Below are 26,698 nucleotides of genomic sequence, written 5' to 3'. Positions count from 1 at the left end.
ATTACGGCAGGCGGCAGTGTGAGCCGCTCACATCTCTCCTCTACTGCCATTCAACCAAAGAAGAAGAGATCGCGGAAGCACATGGTGGTGGCGTCAAATGTGTCCGACTCGACTGAATGTTTTTTGTTAAATGTTGTTTAAATCGAAAGATATCAACGCTTTTTGTTCGTTATAGTATAATTGCCGTATTTTATTCACAAACGTTTAGCCTGTCAGGCTAATTGCCGTCATGGTTCGAGCAAAACGGTGAGTTTGACTAAAGTTGTCTCCGTGTTTGCACGAATGCACCCCATTACCGTGCTTTGTTTTGCTCCGTAGTCACTCAGCTAATAAAGTACTTATGAAGCAGAAATTGGCTTGGAGAAGTGTTCAGTAACATTTTCATTCAAACACCTGTTTTTGGCTGTGCAGGGCTCCAAAAGCACACAGGCCAAAAAAGACGGAGCAGTATGATGAAGATGACCCCGAAGCCTACCAGAACATGCCCGTCCCCGATAAGGTAAACATGCACACTGTTCTCTGCCTGATCCGGTTCGGTTTGTTCCACTTAAGAGTCACAGTTTATGTCTGTGTTGGTTTATAGACAAAAATAGGTTTTAGTACAGCTAGACAAAGTGTCTTAAAAGGGCTAACAAGGTGTCATGTTGAAAAACAGTAAATACATATTTTTACTGCAGTTTGAAGTTTAGTGAAGATGAAGACCTGGTTATTTTCCTTTCTCTGTTGATATGCCCCTCTTCTCCCACTGCATGTGTAGTAAGTCCTCTTTCTGCAGCTGTCTGTGGGGCTTTCTTCTCTGTTTCCTTCTCTTATTACTGTGACAAAATCACCATAAAAGAAACTTAAAGACCAGGTCTGTGCAGTGAATATGACTTTGATGACATATGCATATATGATGATCCCCCACTGAGAAACTTTGTTTGCAGCATCGTATTCTAATAACTTGATTTCCTTCCCCTGGGACAAGGAGGAGGAAGTCTTTCAAATTCTGCATTTTTTTGTTTGTTTGTTTTTTTCTGTTTTTTCTAGGTTTTTAAGGCCACATGCAATTGTGGCTTAGCTTTATATAATAAGATGGTACTCAGTGTTTGGAATAATATTGTAAAGCAAACAAAGCTTTATACATTCTAAAAAAAGGAGTTTGTAATTTACACCCTTAAACTGTGAGTTTCTCATACAACTCTGTTTGAATAGAAGCCCCTTTGACCAAATGCCATCCACTCTGCTCAATGTCAGATCGCGCCAACAACATCTTTTCTTTATTTTTACAGAAATCGTCGGCGTACACAAAAGACAAAATCGATGAGTTTCACGATGACAAAATTGCCGTAAGTTGGCCTTGTTGCTCTGTGTGTGGCACGTAAGCGAATGGTGCCGTTGTTGCGTCCTTTAACTTTTTCTTCTGCGGCGCCACAGAAACTTCTCGCCCGCGGAGTTCAGATGGAAAGCGACGAGGAGGAACTGGACGATGAGGTATTGTGCTATTGACGTTTTACTTTAGATGATAAACATAAAGAGTTTTCGACCAATTTCAAGCGGGCCTGACTTTCACAGGAGGAAGTGATGGCCCTCGACGACTCCGAGTCTGAAGGAGATGAGGACGAGGAAGAGGGGACAGATATGGAGAGTGATTTAGAGGAGAAAAAGGATGAAGGTAAAGAACTGATATTTTTTCTTTTGTTTTGTTTTTATGCTCATTTTACTGTTAATCTTACCTGTTTAACTCAAATTATGTTGCTGTTCTTAGATCTTCCTAATGAAATGGCGTGGGGCACCAAGAGGAAAATGTTCTACGACTCAGATTATGTGTCCACCAGTAAGTATCTTTTGTGTACTGCGATGAAACCGTCTGTGATGTTTCCATTGCCTATGTCCCTGATGTTTGCTAACGCAACATTTTAACATTTTTAACGCTACAGAAGGGAAGTCACAAGAAGTGCTGGAAGCTGAGGAGGAAGAGGAAGAAGAAGAGGCCAAAAATATCCAGAAACGTTTGGCTGCAAACCTGAGCGAAGAGGACTATGATTTCAACCTTTTTCAGGTATATGTACGTTAATCTTTGCTGTTTGATGCATTTATTTACCTGCGAGATTATATTGATGTTCTCTCCTTGTTTTTTTTTTTCTAAATGAAGGAATTTGCTGTGGAAGAGAAGGAAGAAAGCGAGAGTGTAGGAAAACAGGAGAAGATTGTCAAAGACCTGAAAGATATGTCTCGGAAGGAAAAAATGAAGCTGTTGAAAAAGGAATCGCCAGAGCTGCTTGAACTCATTCAGGACTTTAAGGCAAAGGTCAGACACACATGAAACAACCTTAAATCTTTTAATTGTTAATGAGTCTTTAAATAATGTCATCAATGAGTATTTTTTTTTTGTGTTTCTGGGTGATTTCTCCAGCTCGCTGAACTGAAAGATGAGCTGCAACCTCTCGTACAGATGGTCAATGATGGAAAAATCCCGGCAGGAAAGGTGAGCGCATGTAGCTATATCTCCATCTGTTGCCATACTGAGTTCAGCAGTATTTCAGCTTATTTGGTAGCTGTTTCACTGTTAATAACATAACATTTACAGAAGAATTCATTAACAATTGTTGATTGAATCCTGTTACAAAAATAGATCATTATTCTTTTTGTAAACTGCACACTGTTTACACTCCTGCTTAGAGCGTTGTGCAGTCTGCGTCCCAACCACTGGAGGTTTAGAGGAGGGGAGGGCATCAGCTGCCCAACCCCTCTCGCTCTCCCTGGCGTTTCAGTTGGGGTCTAACCTCACTATCACAGGTGCTCCAAGGTCTCAGCGGACTTGATGTTGGCGTGCCTGTGGAGGCTGGGTACACGGTCCTGTTCCTGTGCCTCCGGGTCCCAGCACACTCAAAACAGACCAATTAAGTAAAAGAGAAAGTTTCTCGAGAGAAAGAAAACATGAAAAGTAGCGCATGCAAGTGGGTTTTAATATCTTTGATTTGAAGCACTATTGTGATGTGATGCTGCCAGTTATCTCCAGAAGTCCCATAATCAGCTCAGATAACGCCACCTGGGTGTAATGTAAGTGTCTCAAAGAAGTACAGATTTAGACTAAGTTATAGAGAAGAAGAAGAAAAAAAACACAACTTGGAAAAAACTGTAAATATCCCTCAGCCCCATAAACGCCACTATTTGAAAGGAATATGACAACACAACAAACAACAACAACAACAAAGGGCAGAGAGGCCAAAGGTCAGCCTGAAGGAGCTGCAAAGCTCCACAGCAGAAACTGGGGTGTCTGTGGGAATGTTTCAAGCTCTACTCCACAGAGCTCGGCTTAATGAAGAAGTACCTAAAAAATTGCTAAATAAGAAAAAAAAACAAGAAAGCATCAGGGAGACTCGCCAAAGGTGTGAGCGAAGGAACTCTGCTCAGATGAGATTTAAACTGAACTTTTGGGTCATAAAACTAATGCTTTTTTCCTCTTGTGTGGCGGTAAAGTCGATGAGGGGGGAAATATTTGACCACATGTTGACAAGAAACCTGCCAATGTATTGTTATGTCAGTTTAGGTCTGAAACTGAATATTTTTTTTATCCTTTTTTTCCAAAGGGTGCTGACTATCTCAAGACCAAACGGCAGCTTTATCTCAAGTAAGTAGTGCTTCAGCTGTAGCTACATGGGACAAAGTCATGCCACAGTCAGCTAATTGTTGGGCAATTCTCTTCTGCTGTAGTTACTGCACAAACATCAGCTTCTACTTGGTGCTGAAAGCTAAACGAATCCCCGCTCACAACCACCCTGTGATCGAACGACTTCTCACCTACAGAAATGTAAGTCCACACACTGATCTCAACACAGACTGAACTATGAGCTGAGCAGGGCGGAGATGGTAAACTCACAAGTGTTTAGGTTTAGGCACATTCGGACAGTCGATTTGCAGCAAATTCATATGAACATATGGAAATAAGGAAGAATAGAAAAGTAATCCGGGGAGGTGCTGTGATTCACCATGGCAACAGGTAAATGGTGAGAAAAAAAACTCCACTTTAATCCACTTCAAGCAGAAACAATGTTTGATCATTCATGCTTATTTTATCAAACACAAAAGCGATGAAGGAGAATAAACTTCATCTTGCAGCAGGCTTTTATTTCTGGATTTGACAATAAACTGTAGCAGATGGACTCTTTTAAATATCCATGACTTAAATTTGTTCATCTTAAACTGACCTGGACGAAACAACCACTTCATGTGAAAAGCTTAATTACAGATCCAAGACATGACATCATTTATAGAGCTATTATTGGAACGTCATGGTCCAACCCAGTAATAATGATTTTGGTCATTTGCTGTTTAACATGCATGAAATGATCAAAACACGCTCACTCTATATGCAGCTGATAATTAACCAAACAAGAGGTAACATTTGAAGACTCTTTACAACAGTTGGTACCAAACATCCGGAAAAGAGTTTAATTTTTTTTTCTCGACACAAACCAATTAATGCTTTCAGATTTGTTCCCGATTACCAATTCATGTTGGCCAACACTCCTCACTTTCATGGGATGCATCTTCACAAAATAATCTCTCGCACATTTAGATGACATTCTGAACAAACAATCCTCTTTATTCCTCATCGCCCACCTGCAGCTCATCAACGAACTCAACGCAGTAGATGATCGGCTTGCGCCCGAGTTTCGCAAACTACTGGCAGGTGATGAGAAAGATAAACCCACCAGCCGGCCAGCAGAGGGCAAGAAGACCAAAGTCTCCAAGAAGAAGGTGAGATTTTGGGGTTTTACCTGTTCCTGAACAAACCTGAAGCTCGAGCTGATTTTTAACACGAGACCTGAATGCACACTGGATGCAGGACTCTGGAGAAACTCTGCCTGAGGTTGAGGAGGACTCTGATTCCGACCTGGATGAGGAAGCAGCTTTGCGTTTCTACAGAGAAGTGGAGCAACGGGTGAAATTAAAGAGGAAGAGCAATAACTCAGAAGCTGAAGAGTAAGTAGGATTTGAGTCTTCGGGTGGCAGTTGTGACGCAACCAAATCTGACTAAGTCTACATGTAAATGCAGACTGCTGGAGAACAACGAAGAGGAAGAGGAGCTGGATCCAGATCGCAAGAGAGGAATCACTTATCAGGTACAGGGGCGACAACAACTCAGACACAAAAACGTGCTGCCAGAACAGTCCTGAAGCAGTTAAGACATGGACATAGACCATCTGACGGTGTCCTGGAGTGTCCAGGACTTTGGCGATAGATCCTTTGAGCCCCGTTGGTTGTGCAGTGAGGTCCTTGTGTATTGGACTTTCTTCACACACATGCCATCAGATTGGTATCTAGGGAGTTTGGAGGCCAATTGAAAACCTCAAACTGTTTATGTTCTTTGAGCCATTCATAAGCACAGCGTCCTACAAAGTGGTTGTTTCCACACATCAGTTTCATAAAGTGAATTAGAAAAGGCTCTCTAATGCAATGACTGGTTATTTTAGGACATTAGGGCAAGCAAACAAAATGTCTTCCTCATCACTCAGATGTTTTTTTTAATAATTCATTATTCACTTGGATGTTTCAGTGTAAGACATTTCTAGGTACATCTTTAAATACAACCTTATGTATGATCTCATGCTACTGTATTCTAATTGCGTCTGACACTTCAACAGATGGCCAAGAACAAGGGGCTGACACCAAAGAGGAAGAAGATTGACCGTAATCCCAGAGTCAAGCACAGAGAAAAGTTCAGACGGGCTAAAATCCGCAGAAAGGGCCAGGTTTGTAGTCCACAAATGGATTAGATCAAAGTTCTTGCATTGTTTAACTGCATCAAAGAGCCTCCAAGTACTGGCTATAGGTTTATTTGTGTGAATCAACAGTATATGGTTGTATAAATACAATATCGTTCATATATTCACACCAGGTTCGAGATGTTCGTCGGGAAGAGACAAGATACAGCGGGGAGGTGTCTGGTATTCGTGCTGGTGTCAAGAAGAGCACCAAACTGAAGTAACGAGGAGCCAGTTCTCAGCATGCTGTCAGGTGTAAAAAAAAAATACCAATGGGCTTCTTAACTGTTCTTAAATGTTTATTTTTAGTTCAGAGCTGTGGTAAAGCGGTCATAAAATACTGAAATCTTTTGTAACGATCTGAATAAACATTTTAAATCTGTCGTTCCTGTACAGTGATGGTATGTTAACCTTTGAGACCCATTTCAAGAAAACGTGAACCCGACAATAAAGGCATAATATGCTTATAGTTTGAGAAAACTAAGCTCACGTAATGGTGTATCAAACTGAATGTACACAAGCTTATCAGCAGAACAGGCAAGTTGATCAAGTAAGAGCACAGACAAACAGACCTCAGATCGTTTCTGTCAACCTACTTGCTGAGTTATGAATGTTTTGTGTGCAGCTGTCAGGTTGCTCACTATCCTCTCTTCTATCTCCACCTCGTTCTTTACGTCCTCCTCGGTGAGGATCAGCTCAGCCTGAGTCTCGCGGGTCACCACCACCACATAGCCCCGTCTAGAGTCCAGTACGTTGGCCACCACTGCCTGATGCCTGTAGGTGTCCAGAGCCCGTCGAGCCTTGTCAATCAGGATGGCTGAATCCGTCTCCAGCTTGAAGGAGATGACGAACGCTTGAGGTGCCCAGTCTTTAACGAGCGGGGAGAGGATCTTGGGGACCATCTTCATGCTGAGCTGAAATGGAGAAGAAGTAAATTAGTCATTAATCACAAGATTTTGTGTAACACATTTGACTTTTAGCATAAAACACCATAATTATGAGCATGTATAGCCTGTTTGTAAAGAGTGTCACAAACTGCAAGCATATGTGAACAGCTACATTAGTTAATGTAAAGTACAGACACTGCACTTACTGATCTAATGCATGTGTGCAAATATTTGGAGGTCGGAGCTTTTGGTGACTTTGTGGGCAGATTAGAAAGTACCCTCTAACTCTCCAGTATAAGCAAAATAAACATGTGGCATGGTAAACTGGGTGCTTAAACTCAAATGACCTCCATTTGTGTTTCCCATTTTGAGCCCATGTATACATTTCCCCATCAGTGATCCAGCTAGGACCCATATGGGGTGCCCACTTGGGTTCACTGACATGGTTGACCTACATGAGCCTCCGATAAGGTGTTTTATCTGTTACCCATATACCTAAGCAAAACCAAAAGAGGAAATCTAAATTTCTATAGCAGACTGTTTATTGAAGCCCTGACTGAAGCCCCACGTACTCATGTAGGCACAGTGATGTTTTGAGTTAATTGTCAACAAACGCACGCCTTGGTGTTCTTACAAAAAGAACAGTCATGTCATTACAGTCCATTCTGAAGCTGATTGGAATAAACAGGTCAGTCTAACTGGGGAGGATCCCACGGGGACCTTGCATATCTGTACAAAAATATTTCCAAGTCATTTGAGAAACTTTGACCCGGACAAAAGTCGTGGACAAAATGATATTTCCCATTCTAATACCATGGCTGCATGTCTCATTTTTCACTCACTTGAAGAGGCCCGTCCGAAGACTGGATTTTGTGTTCGGGCATCTCCGACGCTGGTATGTAGAAATCAGACACAGCTGCAGCCAAGTAAAACATGGCCTTTGATCCTGGGTGGAGAGTAAACATGAGACCAGATTTGAACACATGCTACACAGAGCCCAATTCTTCGGCCTGTAAATGAACATCAACGTGTACCTAATGTGCTGAGTGCCTGTGCTGCTGCTTTGAGTAAGTGCAGATACTCCGACAGAGTGCTGAACTCAATGGGCAGAAGAAGTCTTCCATCCTTCACTTCGTCATATCGCTTCAGCACTTTGGCAATGTCCGGAAGCACCTGCTGGTTCACCACCACGTCGCTGGTGTTAGCGGGCGCTCCTTCTCCACCCCTGAACTGCAGGGCGTCCAGCATGTTTATGGTTAAAAACATCCGCGTGTAAGGGTAGAGAGAGCGGTGCCTGTGTAGGAAAATCACAGCGTAGCCCGAGTCTATGAAGTATTCTGCCGAGGAGGCTCCTCGTCTGCCGCTGCTGAAGTTATCGAGGAAGCGAACGGTGCGCGACTCGAGGGGGACTTTGGTGCCTCCTGACGTGATGAGAACCACCCTGCGACCTGCCTCTGCGTGATATCTGGCAAAAGCGGACATCTTCTCCTTGACCTCGTCAACATGGGAGGGCACAGCAAATTCTTCCGCCAACTTCCCGTCAATAGAAGATATTCTGGGTTCAGCCATCATCTGATGAGAGAGAAGGGGCAGCATGAAGAAAGAGGATTTTGTTACTGGGATCACATCTGTTTTAACGGGCAAGCTCCAGAGATTCTGCACGTCAACAATAGATCAGCCTGGGGCGGTCGGTGGCGTAGTGGGTTAAGCAGCCGCCCCATGTACAGAGGCTTAGTCCTCGATGCAGCGGGCCCCGGCTCAACTCCCGCACCGAGCGGCCCTTTGCTGCGTGTCTTCCCCATCTCTCTGCCCCCTGCTTCCTGTCTCTCTCACACTGTCCTATCATTAAAGGCATAAAAAAAAAAAGCCCAAAAAGATACTTTAAAAAACAATAGATCGGCCTGCCTGTTAAAACTGTTGTACAATGTCAGCATGAATGGAACTCAGAAATGTTTCTGAGCAAAGTACTAAAAGTATAGTCCTGGAAGAAGAGAATGGGAAAAGCGAATTAATAAGATGCTACCATGTTGCATTATGGGAAGAGCATGTCCCAATGGTTCGAGTGCTTGGCTCATATTTGACAAACACTCAAAAAAAATCTGGATATTCGTTCAAATAGAAGAAATTAGAGTATGTTTGCACAATCTCAGGCACAAAAAAAAAGGAATCGCAACTCTTTAAGGATGTTCATTTAGTTGTGTTAATTTGCAGGGGGGAAAAATACAGATATGACTCAAAACAATTTTACTTAACGGTTGGACACGGTTTGGAAAAAACAAAAACGTTTTGTCCAATTCCTGTAATACGTCTGAATGAACATCCTCCGAGAGAGACGATCGCATCTGTCATGCCAGGGCTTGAATTAGGGTATCTGCAGTCCCAGACTGCAAAGAACATACGATAACATATTGGCCAAGCCTTGTCATGTAACAGATAGACCAAATGCGCGTGCACAAAACCTAAACTTATACACATTACACTGACGCAAAAAGTGAGTTTCCACTTTATCTGAGCAAATTCTGCCGTCATTTGGATCATAGCGTCTATTTTTGTTTATGCTGTTTTAAGGAGCGGTTTATAAAATTCTCAACAAAGTCTTAACCAAAAGTGAAACACCATCTCAGTGGCTGTGTCTTGGAATAAGAACCTAAAGTTGGATCGGTACATCTTCGCCTCGCCACTAAACCCTTACCTTGCCATTTTGAGTAAAAACAGTTTAATAGCGCGCTCTTCAGGTGACTTTATCAAGAGCACAAAATATGAAATCTTCGCTTGGGCTGTAAATATTCAAAGGAGAAGTACAGGGCAGGCGACTTCACAGACTAGAAAAATAACATTATGCGTGGCGTTATCTGTCAGCATCATCTGCCGACACAACACCCTCAGTAAAATAATAACAACGTGTACTATACTTACAAATCTAGAAAAATGCCCTTCTCCAGCTGCGGGTTTGTTGTCAGCACTCAACTTCTACACTTCCTGAAAGGTCTGAGCTGCTGGACTCTTTGGTTTCTTTAAATACAAGACAAGTCTTCATCGCCCCCAGTGGCCATACACGGTACTACCACGTGGTACGTAGACTATTAAAGGGATAGTTCGCCTCTTTTGACATGAAGCTGTATGACATCCCATATTAGCAATATCATTTATGAACATTGGCTTACCCCCTGCTGTGTCCTGTGAGCCGAGTTCCAGCCGAGTTTTGGCGTTGACGAAGGTAGTCCGGCTAGTTGGCTGGGGACACAAAAATAAAGAGTTTTGCTTCTCAAAACAATATGCGTTCAAAAGGGTAATACATTTGCATCACAAAATCGTCAATCTAGAAAAAGTCAGACCTCACAATCGCTTGGCGCTATTTTTGCCTCCCTTCATATCAATGCGTCCAGCCACCTGCCGATAGCTGCAGCTGTTACGGTGTTTACTGCTCAGAAGCAGGGGACTGCTCGGTCTGCACTTCGGTCTGCACAGTTTACATTGGACGCATTGATATCAAGGGAGGCAAAAATAGCGCCAAGCGATGTGAGGTTTTACTTTTTCCTGGGCAACGATTTTGTGATGCAAATGTATTACTCTTTTGAATGCATATTGTTTTGAGAAGCAAAACGCTTTATTTTTGTGGCCCCAGCCAACTAGCCGGACTACCTTCATCAACGCCAAAACGAGGCTGGAACTCGGCTCACAGGATGCAGCAGGGGGTAAGTCAATGTTCATAAATGATATTGCTAATATGGGATGTCATACAGCTTCATGTCAAAAGAGGCGAATTATCCCTTTAACGACCAATACGCTTAATTTTTTTCTGTCATATGAGGGTTAAGATTTAATTTAACAAAATGATTTTTATGGTTCAATGAGAGGAATTTCTGTAAAAGGGGGACTTTTCAACTGCACTGCCACACTAACTTAGCAAGTGTTGTTCAGAAAGTAAAGGGCTCGGAAGAAAACCAAACGTATACTGCCATGCTTTGTGTTGTAGAACCAAGTTTTTTTGTTGTTGTTGTATCAGATTATGTATAAATGGTTACATTGCTGTAAAAAGTTACAAGAAAATGAACTCAAATGAATAACAGAGTTACCGCTCGGAATTCCTTTGTTTCATTTAGACCCCAAATGAGTCAGAACTGTGGTTATAGGTTGGGGGGTTCAGTGGAAGTACCTGCTGAAACATTGATTTGGTATTCAGTATCAGTGACCTGCGATGAACTGAGGTATTTGACATTGTAACACATTTCATTTCTGGCCTTGACTTTGGTGAGAGCAGGCAAACAAAAGCCTGACGATGAGGTACGAACCCGGTGAACTGAGAACAGAGCCAGACTCCAGCTGGGTTACTTAACTTAGATATCCTCGGTATGTATCACTGCCAGACACACCAACACTTCTTAATCCTCAGTGGGTTGGGAAAGAAGGAAGTTGGATTCACTTTTCATGAAAGAAACTGGATGACAGAGTGAAGGAGTGGCACATTGTAACTGCCCACTCACATCCACCCTTTTAATCCTGGCCGGGAGTATGAGGCAGGTTCCACCTGGTGAAATGGTTTATAGTTTTCAAGTTGTTTAGTGTCTGTTTTAGACAAGACCTACAGTGAAGGAACTTCTCGGAGAAACTATCTTTGTTAAGGGGCTGATGTCTTTTTCATTTTTTGCATTTTCTAAAATTACAGCTTGGTCAGAGGGTGGAGCTGTTAGATGTGTGGTCAGGTTTAGAGATAAGCTCAGGAGCAGGTCAGGCGTAAGTTACCATGGTGATACATCCTGGTAAGAAGTGAACCAGCATTGTCGTACTGAAAATCCAGAGCTGAACCTGAAGTTATCTTAATAAGTCACTGATCCTGCTTCATAGTACAGGCCCCTTGAGTGAAAAAGGTAATTTTTTCTGACTCCACAAGGGAGGGTGCTAATTTCCAACCAAATAATTTCTTTAAACTTTTATTTAATTCAGATTAGGGTGTCTTTGTACACATGTTAACACATTAACTCTAATTTATAGAGTTTATATTTTTCTTAGTCAGTCAGACTTATACTCGGTGCTACAGATGCAGGTTTTTTTTGTTGTTGTTTTTTAACATACGAATAGCGTCTAAAGAGATGATTTTAGGCTTTGATTTCCGTACAAGAAATACCCAATATTGTTATACTGTTAAAGAAAGATTCAGTTCACAACAACACACAAGTTTGAGTTTGTTAATTCAATGTAATAACTACCAAGTTTGTGGATGATGAGGCTTTCTTCCTTCATGGGGAGAGATAAATGTCTCTGTGGTAAAAATCAAGCGTGTGCAAAGAGCAGAAAGCTTAATGAGCGCTGACATTCTGAGAAAATGTCATTTGTTTCAAATTATTCCAAATTAAAGTTGTCACTTGGCCTTGATTTTCCAACTTTCAGTAACACCTGAGTGAGTCAGATTTGACCAGATGCGACTACAGGTTAAACAGTAAAGATTTTCTATCAGCTAATGCAACTGCAGATATGAAGGTAGCTCAGCCAGTGTATAATTAGTCTATAATTTGAAATAAGGTTGCTCTGTGCAACTACTTACTTTCACTTTCCATAGTAATTATGGAAGCCATAATCACATGGGAGAATCATGCAACTTTGTCAGATCTTGATCTTCAGCCGTACACCATAAGAAACATTTCAAGTGGTTGCATTAACGCTTTTTTCTATTGCGAAAGGGTTGAATAGCCTCTATATTGAGCAGCCTATACAGCATATAGTTCTTTTTTTCAATAAGAATATGTCAAACAGCGGTGCTGTCGGTCTTTGATGTTTTTATTTTTGAATTCCACGATCATCACCTTCTTCCTTACACGCATACTTTTTTATGCTACATGTCAAGTGAACCGATTCATAATCATCTTTACCTTTGTCTGATGTGATGGACATGGACCTGGACCTGGACATCGGAGCACATGACAACACTTTGCAACTGTCAAACTAGTGTGAAATGTGGTTCAAACAAAATCCCCAACAATGTAAAAAAACGACTGAAAGTATAGCTAATGAGCACAGCAGGGGATGCGTATGATTGTTCGTGAGGCTGCGGAGCAAAGCTAAACAACAACAGAGAAAGGCAGCAGCCACTGAAGCTGCGTCAGGTTGCATGGGAATCTCCTTTGCAGGAGAAGGCTACTGCAAAGGCTACTTCTCCTTCTGAAAGAAGCCTGACTTGTGCCACAACAGCTCAACACTTTCTGACGAGATTCGCGGGTCACAGTTAAAGTACAGAGCCTGGAAGTGGCCATGGAGGAAAGAAAAAAAAGAAACAACCATCTAAAGCCACGTCACATTACATTAAGCTCATGATGCAAAATTAATTTGCACATTTTAGTTAATGTGTGCACACTCGATACGCACAGAGTCACCGCAGCAGAACAGCCTTTCAACCTGATTTAGCTATGCTCTGGAGAGGGGCTCACTTAATGAGACACAAGGTCCCCTGAATACATAATTTGCTCATTTTCACTCATGCACACAGAAAAGCTAAAAGATGAGAAAAATATAACCAAAACGTGTGAACTAAATCATTTAAGGCATACTTAAAAGAGTGGTATTTAAAAAAAAAAACAGCTAATTGGTTCATTGTAGTGATTCCTCTAAATAATTTCTTAGTAATTTATCTATTTCCGATAATCTGAATTTGCCGTTTTCAGGATGCTTTGGATGGTGGCCTTTGGGCAGTGTGTGAGCAGATACCACAGACTGTTTACCAATGACAGAAGAAATGGCTGTGAAGACTATAAAATTGTAGTGAATGTTTTAAATGATCGTCTCCTTCCTCCTCCCTGTTGTTGTCGTCTGCACTACACACCCCTTTGGAGCCTGTCAGCAGAACAGGGACTTTAATATAAAATCTAATAATGTAGCACCTCCCAAAAAGGGTGTTGTGGGGGTGGGCTGAGGTGAGAAACATGTGTTTCAGAATGTTACCACTGTGAAACAATTAGTGTATCACATTTTATTTCTCTGATTTGCTGCTTTGAACTGTAATTAGTCGCAGGCCTGTCTCTCATTCTCTGAACACACCCCAGCAGGAGGGAGGGGGCAAGTTTGAATGTTGTAAACACTAACCACATGGGTACAAAATTACTAAAACTTGCAAACAATTTGTATCTTGTGTCGTAAAATGTGTTTATGTCTCTCTTGGTCTTGTCACTCCCCTGAAGACTAAAGTTAATTGAGAACACCACTGCATCTTTTTAAGCTCCAATATGTGACATGTTTAACACTAACAAAGGAGCAAACAGCTACTTGCTGTGTATCCATTTAATAAAGCTCTTTAGCATTTATGTATTTGTGTTCTCACTAAAGTGTGCAGCCTCTCCTCTCCGGGTGTGTAAATGTTTGTGAGTTACTCTTTCGGAGCAAGGAAAGTTCTTGCTTTACTTCCACTAAAGAAAACACCTTGTTCGGATGAAAAAAAGACTCAAAACAAAGAGAGGCATATGAACTAACTCCACACTGGTCTGTTTTCACTTCGTCACAAAGATCCACTTTAGGTCTCACTTTCTGTTTGGGCTCAGCTTTTTTAAGAGTTCGATGCCCAGTGTTTTGGTTTTTTCTAAGCTGGCACATTTCGCCTTTAGATTTGACAAGAATATTTTCAATGTTTCAAATCCTAAATGTTGCACAGATTGTGTTCATACCATTCAGCATGCAAACAGGCCCATGGCTGGCCACCTGCTGGTACACCAGCAACTTGACCTGCTGGTGAACATTAATACAACGTAAACAGAGTTCATATAAGGAAAAATAATAAAACCTGTTTCCCCCACACGTGGCAGGTGTCAGCAGAGAGGGCGCAAATGAAAGTAGCTTAAAGCAAATTCAGCTGAGTCCTGATATCAAAGCATGAGAGATGACTTGAATTGTTTGAAGCTGAAGTTCTGAGTCGTTTGACCCTTTTTGCATAGATTTAAAATGTAAGGAATGGATTTTAATTGAAAGCTTGATTATTGGTGGACCATTTGTTGGAGGAGTTTAAACATTCATTGAACGAAGATTTTGTTGCTGTTGGAGAAAAATTTCTTTAAATTTCTCATCAGGGCACAAAATGAGATGTTGATACATTTGAAAAGTATACATGGCGGCATGTTCCATTGTCACAAACGTTGTTTTAACAACACAATAAGGTTGCTGGACTTATTTGTCTTTAGATTTTCATTCATGTTCACAAATATTCAATTGGCTATCCTAATTAATGTGATCTCATCTAAAAACAGGTGTACAGGGCCACAAATCTCTGGGGGATATAAAAAAATCTGTCTAAAATATCCATCCATCCATTTTCTATACCCGCTGAATCCGTCGGTCGGGTCGCGGGGGGGCTGGAGCCTATTCCAGCGGTCATCGGGCAAAAGGCGGGGTACACCCTGGACAGGCTGCCAGTCCATCACAGGGCCACACAGAGACAAATGAGACAAACAACCACACACACACTCACACTCACTCCTAAGGACAATTTCAGAGACACCAAGTAACCTAACATGCATGTTTTTGGACGGTGGGAGGAAGCCGGAGTACCCGGAGAGAACCCATGCATACACGGGGAGAACATGCAAACTCCACACAGAAAGGCCCCAGCCGGGAGTTGAACCTGGAACTGTCTAATATATATTTTATTAAATATTATATATTTAATATTATATATCATATTATGTTCTAATGAGGGAAAACGTTCGCCAAACGATTATGATTTGTTTCAGAAGAATAATCAATTTTAATTTTAAACAAACATTAGAATTAGAGACAAGCAGAAGCTTTTTAGAAACTGTGTTTTAACACGTGCAGATTGTACAGTGCCTTTATAATGCCCGATTTAAGAAACCCCAACGTATTTAAACCTTAAAAAGCATTTTATACAGAGGAGCCAGGTTTTCCTTTGGCATGCAGTTCTCACAACTAACCCACAAGCGGCGCTGTTGCACTGCTAAAAAAAACAAACAGTCACAGCACATCAACGTTGTTGTTCGTCAAAGTTTAACTGCAGTGATTAACCTGGTTGCTTTTTGTGCCTTTTTTAAAGAACTTTTTAAAAACTTTTTTATCTTGAAAAAAAATCACGAAACAGTACAGAATGTAATAAAGCGGCATGATAATGATCTAATTAAAACACAAGGGTCAGAGTAGTTTAAGAATCTGTGAACAAGTGAAAACACACACAAAAAAATTAAAATCAAAGGAAAACATTATGTGAAGTTGAATGAAAAGACCCAGAATCATTATTTTTTTTCCAATCCTGTACACTTATTTCACAGCCTGAGCCATAATGCACAGCATCTCGCTTCAGCAGAGAATAGCTTTAAACCACATTCTTACTTAAAGCAACAACTCCACACAGATGATTTCATTTTTAAATGATTCACAGTGATAAAAAAAAATAAAAATAAGACACGGTGAAGCTGTGAACCACAGAAATACCCACAATTATTTCACAAGAAAGAGTAAATACAAATCTGAACCTCAATTAACACATCTTCCGCATATAGCTTTCCTCTAAGAGTTTGTAAAGTAACCTTAATTGCACTCTACGTTGTGCAGTCCTTTTTTTATTTTAGACATGGTGCAATTTTAAAGGGGAAAAACAAATATATATTTTTTTAGTCCAAGAATAAAAGAATGCTTGCATTTAGTATTTCCATGTTTTTGAAACAGCACCTGAGTCCTTGTGCAGGGACCTCACAAACACAATGCTGCACTGGGTGTAATTGAAAAGATGATTAATTTCGGAAACTTGTGAGTATTTTGAGGTCCTGTTCTGGGAAAACGTGGTTTGACGTTTAAAGCTGAGCAGCAACGCTGTCTGAAGGAGTCAAAAGCAACAATGATCTGAGATATAAAGCCCATCTTCTAAACCCAGACTTATGTGTATTTTCATCATTAATCAGATGGTGCTTCTTTTTCTTGTAGGTTTCACATGTACGGGACCCTTTAAAAAGTTTTAAAGGTGTAGGTGATGAGTTTATTAATGTTTGATAAATAACTGTGCACTGACCGGTCAGTAATAACAACGAGGTAAGAGCTTTCAGATGTTTAAAAGTTCATTTCATAGGCGTCTCTTTGAGCAGGACCATGTGTTTTGGAGTCTTATTTCATCACAGTAGCCTCCGCTGGAATCTGTTGGACCAAAATCCATTAATTAACAGCTTATTAACAAGAAGGCTCACTTCAGATGTACTGACTCACTACGAAGTGTGAATGAGGTCAAATGTATCTGTGGACTGTCAAGTAAATAGATAAATTCATAAAGTTGAATTCTGCATATAGCTACATGCTTTTTAAAATAGCTTGTAATGTGTACATTGGTAAAATATGTATGAATCTTTAGACCGATAAAGTGATTTATAAGTATAACCACTCCTTTTCGTTTTCTACTCTTTAACTGACCCTCTTAATTGTGTCCTTTCAGTTATTTTATTCTATCTTTTATTTTATTTCTTTACCTCATTCACTCACAATGACTTCTAAATACAGCGCTTTTATCGATCAGTTCATTGATTGAGGTGCAGTCTCGTATGGCTGCTATTTCCAGTGCGGGCGTGAGCATTTAACCGCGCGCTAGTTTCTGTGGCGGCAGGCGTGGTATGACGGGTGGTGGTGGTGGTGATAGTGGTGGTGAGGAGGGGGGGACCTCCATGTGCGTCGTCATATGTGAAAGTAGTTCCGGGCACTTAACCCAAACGGGGGAGAGTCCCGGATGTTGGCTCGGCCGCCGAGAGAAAGGCGAACGGGAGAAGGCGGAGAGGAGCTGAGGAGGGACACCACGGCACCGCGGGCATACCGGCGAAGCTACAGCGAAGCTCTTTGAACAGGACAACAACGTCAAGAGCAAAGGACATTCCTAGTGGGGGGGCTCGCTTTCCAAAGAAGAGGAGGTGGAAGGGACGGGAGACAGTTACTCTGAAACTACCGCGGGGATTACAGAGAGCCACCGCCACAGCAGCTTTCATCCAGAGTAAGTGAGCTACATGGGCATGGAAGTTGAACTAAGGCCCTCGAAATGGACGACTTTAATGGGGAAGTGAGCTGCACTGAAGTTCTGGGGATTGAGCCCGGCAAGCAGGCCCTGTCGCACAGCTTTCCCCTCGCCGTGGCAGGGCATGCGGGGACATTTCCTCTCCTCTAACACCCAGTCGGTGTTTCCCCGTGGTCAGTGTTTGTACACTCCGGACGCGTTGCTGTAACTCTCCAAGTTGACAGCTCTCGCGTTAGCCTGCTAGCACCACCGTGCAACCGGTGACAACTGACAGGGCAACTTTGACAGCTAGCTAGCCAGCCTCTGTAGCCACCTGACTTAAGCCGAGCGTTGTCGGCTCTTTTTTAAGTGGTAGGTGTTCTTGTATTCTCCTCGCATTAGGAGGATTTGATGACCTATCCCAAACCTCCAACAGCTATCGTTAGCTAGCTGTTTAGTATGTGAGACGCCGTGTGTCCAGCATGAAGTGAGTGCGTGCATGTGTTACTCCAGTGTCATTTGGTTTTCCTGTGTGCTCTGGCGGTGGTATTTGACTCACAGCTGTTGCAGTGTGTTTTCTCGTCTGTCAGTCGTCAGTTTTGCTCGCGGCCAACAGATTCCTGCAGAAAAACGATGATCCTCCTCTGTAAAAGCTGGTCATGTGGCTGGGCAATCAACAAGTGCAAAACATGTTTCGGATGAATTTCATGCGGCTGATCCGGAGACCTTCTCTGGTTCAGTGTTGCAGAAGGGCACAGACGGTGTTGCAGTGAAATAATGAACCCTGAATGACTCTCAGATATGAGCTCCTTTATTTTTGCTCGGATGTTTAATTAGTTGGTTTTTGATCACACAGCGATCAGACAATGATTTGCTCACGTTGCCACTTTAAATCGAACAGCTGTGGTATTTTCGTGTGGCTGTACACAAAACGATGTCCTTGGCGGTCTTTATTGGAAAATGGATGACTGCACTCTTTAATTTGTCCGCTGTCACCTTTCTGCAGGTTTTTTTTTTTTATCAGGGATTTCACCGTTTCATTTCAATTACAGTTTGTCTGCGAAGTCCAGCTGACAATCACGCTAATTCCTCTAACTTGTATTTTTGCTATAAAACTGAGCATTAAAAAGGCTGAATTTATGACTAAAATCAAACATCACAAACAACCCCTCCCCAACATCCAAACCCTGCCAGACTGTATGCTTCAACTAACCAAATGCCCATAGCGTTAGTCAGCACCCACAATCAAAGGTCAGACCTGGTTTGCTTCTTAATCACCCATCCTTTAAATAGCAGGCCTACAGAGCTGTCTGGATCGGGGCTATTTGTACATGCAGCTGTAGAGGACACATGGTGTTTCAGTTATGAAGCTCCTCCATCCAGATAAGCAGAGGCAAAGTAGCCTCATACAGCATACCCTCTGGAAACGATCCTGTGTATTTGTCACTACATATTTATTTATCCCGTCCGCTTTTTTTCTTCTTCTTAAGTTTCAAGACACAAAACCTAAGAGGTTTAGTGGAAAATGTTGGCTTATTGTTGCACCGAAAAACAACTCAATCTCTACTCTGCTTCGGTCCTTGATGCTGTTCTTTAAATTGCGCAATCTTTGAGGGCGGTATCTTATGGCAATTCAAACAGCTGTTTGAAAACAATGCTGGAAATAATTGGCACAATGGAAGTGACATTCAGCTGATCTCTGCTGGATCAGAGAAGAAAAAGTTACTGCTAAGGAAAGCTTTTAAGTGTGCCTGTGAAGACATGGATAAGAACACAACTAAACACAACCAAATGCGCTCCTTAAAGCAGTGGAGTCACATCTGTTATATTCCTTTAGTTAATGAGATGTGAGTTTCACTTTACTCACAACCGGAAATGTTACACAGATTTCGAATTTGAAGGCTTCTCCAAATGCATTGCGTCTGTTTGTAAGTACACTTACAGGGACGATTATTTTCTGTTTTCCTGTCAAATCGTGCAGATTTTGTGAATTTAATTGGTTATATATTTTACCAAAACAACTCGTCGTCTGATGTGTGTACTGAATAGTTCAGAGGAAAGAGAAAAAAATTGCGACTAACCAGACAAACTTGAAAGGGAAGACGTGATATCATTCTTGTTTTTTCAGCTTCTGACAAAATTAGAAAAATGACTTCAATATTGTAACCGTACGATTCATCTGAAAGGTTTCTTTTAACTTTTAGCTTCATTTTGTGATTATTGTCGTTCCCTTTAAAGAATATTACAGTGTGTCCTTAAAATCGATGATGTGCGGCGCTTCAAGCTTGAAAAGGTGAGCACGCGTATGTCACCTAAGGTTATAACTGGTTAACCTGTGGTTTTAGCCTTGAGTGCTCTTTGAAAAGTCTGTAGCACAGTGGTTTAAAAACATTGCACCTACCTTCACACGGCCCTTTGGGTGCTTTGTGTGCGCGTGTATGGTGTGAATAGCACATTCATCTATCATTTCTGAAGAAACAAAAAAGACTTTTCATTATCTTTAGGAGACAAGGACTACAGTATTAATGTGAAAAAAGATTGACGTGTCATCAGTGCGTCACAGATAATGTTCAGCTCGGGGATGATGATGTATAATAGATTAGTAATTTGGATGTATGTCAAGGTTCAGAAAGCTTGCATAGTAGAATGAATTTAGAACAGTTTCTACCATTTGAATGCAGACTCCTCATTAGGAATTCAGAATGTGGCCCCGTGCCCAGCCGGTCTCACTGAGAGGCTTTTTAATTTCTCCCCTTGTTGAAGTGATTATTCAAATGGCCATCCATGAGGTATAGTTATCAGAGTTCTGGTGGTGCTTTAGCCTGTGGCAACAAGAACGCCCATCAAAGGCACCCCCCCCCACCTCCGCCCTGTGTATTTGGACTGCACCCAACAGGTAACCTCTGTTGCAGCCTCTATTAGACCGTCACATCTCGCCCCTGAGGCTGAAGACCTATTGCGTGATGCTGCTGGCAGATGGGAGTGTGTTCATTAGGACTGCTGATGCTGATGACATATATCTGGGTCTGAATCCAGAGTTTCAATCTCATGCTTCTTGAATTTGAATTTGAAGTTGTTGTAGGTTGGAGTTTATTTATTTATTTCTTTCTTTACTTTGCAGCAGGATCGTACTTATTGGTTCAACAGCTATTTACTCTGCGTGGAGTCTGCGCTGCCATATAATGCGTCTCAGACCAGATAACCAGACAGTTTTATTAGAACTTTTCTCAGGGCACTTTCCTTTTATATATGGTGTGAAGTTTTGCTCTCATGCAAGCTGCGGTGGTGAATATGCACTCGCTCAGTCTTCATTAGCAACGCTGTGCATCACATGAATGCAGATGAGCTACAAAGCCAATCCATCTGCTGGAAATGCCTCCCTGATTCCAATTTGAATCTTGTTTGCAGTCACATTGTGTGTGCCCACTTCTCCATGTTAAAGAAATCTCTTTATGTGAGAGATCAGAGGGGGATAATTGCACTTAAGTGAACCTCATTTAGTGCTGGCCAGAGCAATTACTGTAACTGTGCTTCTTGGCATTTTTTGGATTGGGGGGGGTAGAGCAGCTGTCATTGAGTCTCTGTAGCTGAGTTATCAAATGGTGAATAGAATGGCATCATGGGAATGACATATCCTTGGATGGATTTTAATTAGTTTTTCTCAGCTGAGTTTGTCATCTGAAGAAAATCGTAATTAAAGATGACAATTAGAAATGCATTATTTTAGTAATGATTGGAAATGAATTATTCTCAAGGTGCTGTAAGGTGGAAAAAGCAGAAATATTTCTTCAGGCAAAACACCCCCCACCCCCCCAGGGGGCTTGAGGGAGATGTGTTATTGTTAATGTTATTCAGGAGCCAAATTTTGAGTTTTGCTCAGCTGGGTGCTTTAATCTATTTTTGCTGTAAATCAATGAATTTTTAAAGAGCCCCTCGCTGGATACGGGTGGATGTGGGAATGCAGCACTGGTTCAGTTTCAAACGAGCCTCGACTCCACCGTTACCCCACCCCTATACCACCAAACCTCCTCACGGGATGCAGAGAGTGGATTTACTGAAGCACTACACTTTCATTTCTTATTCAACTCGCAATACACTGCCTACTTCTCCTCATCTGACCTTCTCCCAATGTATTGAGTTGAATTTGTCAGTAAACTAGTCCTAAATGCTAAATTTCATGTCCTGGCATGGAGCTGGATGTAGACATGAATAAGGGAAGTTTGTGATATGTAATTCAACTTGCTTTTTGCCTCATGTTTTGTATTTTTTTTTAATCTGAAAGTGTTCATCTTCGTAGTCCCCCCCCCCCCAATCTGACTAATCAGGGTTCTCTCTGCAGGGGAACTACACTAACTACCCACACCAAAGCCAGCCTGGCAAAGTTTAGTAAATCTAAGAGTAAAGGCTGCGGTGGGGGAGATGGCTGCTCCTGTACCGTAGTGCACGGTGGTTTTTCTGACTCATGGTTGCAGAAAGAATCATAAAATTTGGTTGCAGTTCTGTCCTTATTATTCAGTTTCATCACATCTTTGCATTCAGCTCAAGTTTTGGAATCGGTGAAAGTGCACGAACGCAGGTGGTTAGGAAAATTGAGGTAGTTGTGGTGCACTAGACACGAAACGAAAGTATTTTGACAGTAGATTAGTTTCGTTGAAAGGCACGCAATTTGGTGCTTAATGCCAAGTATGACCGAAGATGGAGTAAAATAAGTCAGGAGTAAATTCACTGAATCATTTTAGATTTTAATCATTTTGTATGCCAATGAATAGCCAAACCGTACATTGATAAAGGCGGCGAGTTCTAAATGCCTTAAAGGATTAATGAATCCATCATTTTATAGAGTTTGACCGTCAGAATCAGTGTTTGGTTTCACAGTAAGTGGATGAAATTCATATTCCTATGGTTCCCACTCTTAGGAGTCCTCAGTGCTCTGTGCAAAAAGGAGACTTTGCTAAGCTGATGCAGTTTAAGTAATAACTGTGAAGCTTTCATCATAGTATTTGCCGTCACTGCTGTGGTAGATTCACTTTTAGGCAGCATACCATACCAGGACAGGACAGGGGTAGCTCAATCACAGCAAAACTTCTAATCACAATTATTATGGATACCAGAGAGATCTCACAGCTACACAATTGATCACTGATCTTTGAGCAAATCACATGTTTGGTGAACTTTAAGAAAACTTTTCTCTCAAAGATGGATTTCATGGACTGTAAATAAATTCCAACTGGAGGGTGGGAGGGGGGATTGAAATGCCAGGAGTTGGTCGGTGGAGGTGGTGATCATCCAGTTTAAGCTGAGGCTTAGACTCAGAAGTGTTACGGACTGTGGAAACCAACTCGGTAGGGTAGAAGTGGTAGATGTGCACGGATTAGTAATCCTAGTGATCTGGAGACAAGGAGAAATACCTGCTTGACCAACGGTCTCCAGCAAGAAGCAAATCCAGATCTCTAATCCTCACAAATGTGTCACTGAAGGGGTTGCTGGTGTGACAGCATGGAGCCCTCACCAAGCGTCTGTATGTGTTGAGTTCGAGGTGAAAATTTGTTGACTCATTGATGATCTCTCTGCTCTATGAGACGATTCAGCATGACGGCATACACATTTTATTTTAGCTATATTGCTTCTTATGTGTGTATGTATATATACAGATATATGCATGTAAAACTTTATTTCAAAATATAGAAGTGGATCAGAAATTAGGACAACCACAACTGAACATAAAAAAAACATATTTCTATTTTTACTCTTATCTTCTATATCATAAAATGAACAGACGGCTTAATTGACTGGATCCAATTCATCTCTTATATTTCTTTCACAAAACTTTGAGCAACTGACATCAGTTTGTTTAACTGGTAATGGTGAAAACGTACAAAAAGTTACAGGAGCAATAGGTTATTTAGACAGCAGTAATGTTCTACTCGACACCATCGCCTGTTTTATCGATTTGATCGATTGAGTTTGTGTATGTTCATGTGAGAAAAGCAGTGCTTTCAGGAGCTGAATGCATGGCGAATTTCAACTTGATTATTGTATGTTTTGGACTATTAAGTCATAAGATGGGCAGCTGAACTGAAACAAGGCAACTGTTAAAGTAGAAGCTGCGGCTAATGGAGAGCTGTGTGTAAATTACCGAGCGGTTGACACTCCTCTGTCTTTCACTTTCCCGTTTACGCTTCTTCTGACATTATTATCAAACGCCGTTCAGATAATACAGATTTCCATCTTTGGGTCATCCTAACTCAATAAAAAAACTTCCACATTGAAGATTTGTGATGCGCATGATGCATTCACTTGACTGGGAAAAACATTGGATTTGTGACCAGTCAGAGCCCCTTTTAGCTGAAAATTGGCCAGTGCCATTTACTTGCTAAGCCACTGGTGCATCCATACTTTTATTCCACGGACCCCTGATTCATAAAGGTGGGACGCTTGTTCTGTCAGGCTCAAATTTACGGCGAAGAAACGTTACCCAAAGAGAGAGAAACTGATCTAACTCACCTGGGAGAGACCTGAATCCAAATACTGAAAGTTGTTGACGATGTCGGGTGCATAATCTTTTGTGTAAGTGGCGCTTTTCTTCTTCTATGCAGCAACATAAATATCTGGAAAGAATGTGTACTGTGCAGTGTAAGTTCCAAATGAGCCTGCAGTCATTAGTTTATTGGCTTATTACTTTGCGTTGACAGTGTGGCAGTGAACTAACGGTGACAAATTTCTCATGTCTGACTAAATCTTCAGTCCTTGAGAGGAAAGTCGGAGACGGTCAGGTTTAATGAGGTCCTCAGACATCACTCTGCTTTGTAAGATTGAGCAACAGTCTTGAAAATGTAGTTTACTGCTGTAGCATTTAAGTTTCAGCAAACTAGTGGGATACGGATATTTTATAATGAAATCAGGAGACCTTATTATTATTATTATTATGCATCTCAGATGGCTGTGTAAACCTTCATTTGTAAAACGTGTTTATTTGTGTTGTGATTTCAGCTTATATTAATGTGGGCTGGTCCAGAAATAGCTTCAAGTAGAAGTTGGAGACTGTGTGTGATGTGGTGTGTGAGACTCATGATCTGTAGTGGCGAGTGCCAAGATTTGCAGATGTGGTGTTATTTGTGAAGGAGTCGAGGTGGATCCAATAATTCAACGCTGTCTTTTTCTTTACCTTCTGGCGGTATCTCATTATTCTTTGCATGCTCAGCAGAAGTGCACGTCAGATCCTCCCTCTGCTGTTGTCATTTGTCATTTTCGTTTTTTTTTTTTTTTTTTTTTGCTGTGTGAAACCTGCTGGATTAGCCTTAGATGTAGTACTTGGAGTCCCTCATCTGTGATTCAGAAAACCCCTAAAAGAAGCCAAGGATTCTCTCTACAGAGTTGGAGCAAATGTTGATCTATGTGGACCTGGAAACCCACACAAGATGACTCGCTCTTGCCCAATCCATCTTTTTTTTTTTTTTTTCTATCACGCATAGTTTGTTCCTTGATTTATATTTAATTTGTTTCTGTTCACTTGTGTTTCTTTGTGTCTCTGCACCATCCTCTCCTGTGCTCTTCACTTAGCAAACACCACGTCTGTAGAGAATTCTGAAGAATGCATCTTGTTACTCAGATGAGTCATACTTCCTCTGGCCTGCGTGCCTCTCCCTCAGGGTGGATGAATGAGAGGGCGGAGAGGTTAGCTGGAGGAGGGGCTCGTGTGCTTAGGCGACAAGGTCTGTCTGTGCCAGTTTCCCAATGTAATTAAGAAAGCATCGGCTTCTTGGTCACAGGGCCTAAGACATTAGTTGCAGTGCTTCCTCAAACATTCGGCTGTCCCTAGGTGACCGTTTGACTGACGGCTTTGGCCAGGCTGAGTCACTGCCTTCACAAAGTAACCGTTTTGGAAATCTGAGTCCCAGCTCTGACCCCACATGTCGACCACGCTGCCAAGGTGCCGTGACCCTGGGAGGAAAGCTCGGGGCCTCGGCTCTGGAGAGAAACAAGACTGCATCTGGAATCTGAGAAATGTCTCTTCCTCACTGGGGGAAATTTATATGATGGAATATGAAGTAGCATTCTCCTGCAGTTTCAAGGCTTCGGTTTTTCTCGGTAAACCTTGTTGCAGTTTTAATTTTATGTGTAAAACTCATGCCTTCCTGTTTTAATTTTCTAAACATCTGCATTTATTTTGATTTGGTATTATTTTGTACCACAAAATCTCCAGCGGGAAGTTCACCTTGAGCACTATATGAAACCTATGAAATGCTATTCTAATACCGTCAGGGCCTCTTTCAGCTCTAGTTCTGTCTCTCCCGTACCTGCTCGTCTTGGTCTCCTGCCAAAACTTATGACTCACAGGAGACTGAGTGACCTACTTTCTTTTGTCTTCAAGGAGCGCCAAAATATCTTTTTTATTAGCAAGACAGTGCACTGGGTAAATATAAGTCAATTAAAATGCACTTAATGCACCCATTTTTGGATACAAGCACCTAAAGGCTGTGTCAGCATGGCAGACACCTCAGAGAATTTCCTTTATTATCGCAGGCAAAGAAAATACGTAGTAAACAGTTTACCTCTGATATTTCATTAGAAGCAAACTGAGTTTAAGGCCACAGTGGTTTTCTTCGAGCCAATTAAAAATATAACTCATTTAAGAGCAGTTGCAATCTTACTGTATCTGCGTTATTTTGTAATTGTACCTTCCAGGTTTGCCAGAGATTATGGTTACTGCATGTAGATGAGGCATTTGCATCGTTTAAAGTTGCCCGAAGGCCTCGTTAGTGTATTGTAGTAACGATAGAGTTTTGGCTGTGCTGTAAGGGTAAAGTTTACTTTTATGTATTCTGTGGACTAAGACGGAGTTGAAAGTTGGGGTAAAGAAGCGGTCTCAGAAATGCCTTATTTACAGTTGTCTACCTCTGAAAAGTAAACAAGGAAGCGATCACAGAACACAAGACCACTGAGATGTTTTGAGCTGGAATTTGATTGGGAAGAAATGCAGCTTTGTAGCAGATGGAATTTATGCTGCACTTTTAATGGATAATTGCCGTTTTTTTCTTTTTCTTTCGTTGTGTCGCCTCTCATTGATGCAGAAACAAGCTGTGCTGTTGAATGTGTTGTATTGG

General features: G+C 41.6%; 3 protein-coding genes across 4 annotated transcripts in view; 2 read left to right on the top strand and 1 right to left on the bottom strand.

The window, feature by feature from the left end:
• Positions 1-37: 37 nt before the first annotated feature.
• On the top strand, positions 38-6,244 carry utp3 (UTP3 small subunit processome component). Of its 2 annotated transcripts, XM_075461324.1 has the most exons (16): positions 42-246; positions 412-499; positions 1,272-1,328; positions 1,417-1,473; positions 1,555-1,654; positions 1,748-1,816; positions 1,920-2,041; positions 2,135-2,290; positions 2,396-2,467; positions 3,573-3,613; positions 3,697-3,793; positions 4,612-4,743; positions 4,832-4,968; positions 5,042-5,108; positions 5,631-5,738; positions 5,885-6,244. In XM_075461324.1, exons 1-16 carry the CDS (start codon positions 230-232, stop codon positions 5,972-5,974), a joined length of 1,410 nt encoding a protein of 469 aa, XP_075317439.1. In that variant the 5' UTR covers positions 42-229; the 3' UTR covers positions 5,975-6,244. The 2 variants fall into 2 exon arrangements, with proteins under 2 accessions (XP_075317438.1, XP_075317439.1); XM_075461323.1 differs by having other exon boundaries at positions 38-246; positions 1,555-1,816.
• ppcs (phosphopantothenoylcysteine synthetase) lies at positions 5,563-9,642 on the bottom strand. The gene is made up of 4 exons (XM_075461325.1): positions 9,554-9,642; positions 7,672-8,209; positions 7,480-7,583; positions 5,563-6,664 (listed from the first exon to the last, which is right to left on the bottom strand). Exons 2-4 carry the CDS (start codon positions 8,207-8,209, stop codon positions 6,338-6,340), a joined length of 969 nt encoding a protein of 322 aa, XP_075317440.1. The 5' UTR covers positions 9,554-9,642; the 3' UTR covers positions 5,563-6,337.
• A 7,676-nt stretch (positions 9,643-17,318) lies between these two features.
• foxj3 (forkhead box J3) overlaps positions 17,319-26,698 on the top strand; it is a 78,060-nt gene continuing 68,680 nt past the window's right edge. Inside the window, exon 1 of the mRNA XM_075461321.1 lies at positions 17,319-17,594. The gene's annotated coding sequence lies outside the window, so the exon portion shown is untranslated. The remainder of the gene's footprint in view (positions 17,595-26,698) is intronic.

This window comes from Odontesthes bonariensis, chromosome 3, assembly GCF_027942865.1.
Source record: "Odontesthes bonariensis isolate fOdoBon6 chromosome 3, fOdoBon6.hap1, whole genome shotgun sequence".
Lineage (NCBI taxonomy): Eukaryota > Metazoa > Chordata > Actinopteri > Atheriniformes > Atherinopsidae > Odontesthes > Odontesthes bonariensis.
This window is presented reverse-complemented; position numbering and strand designations above follow the sequence as displayed.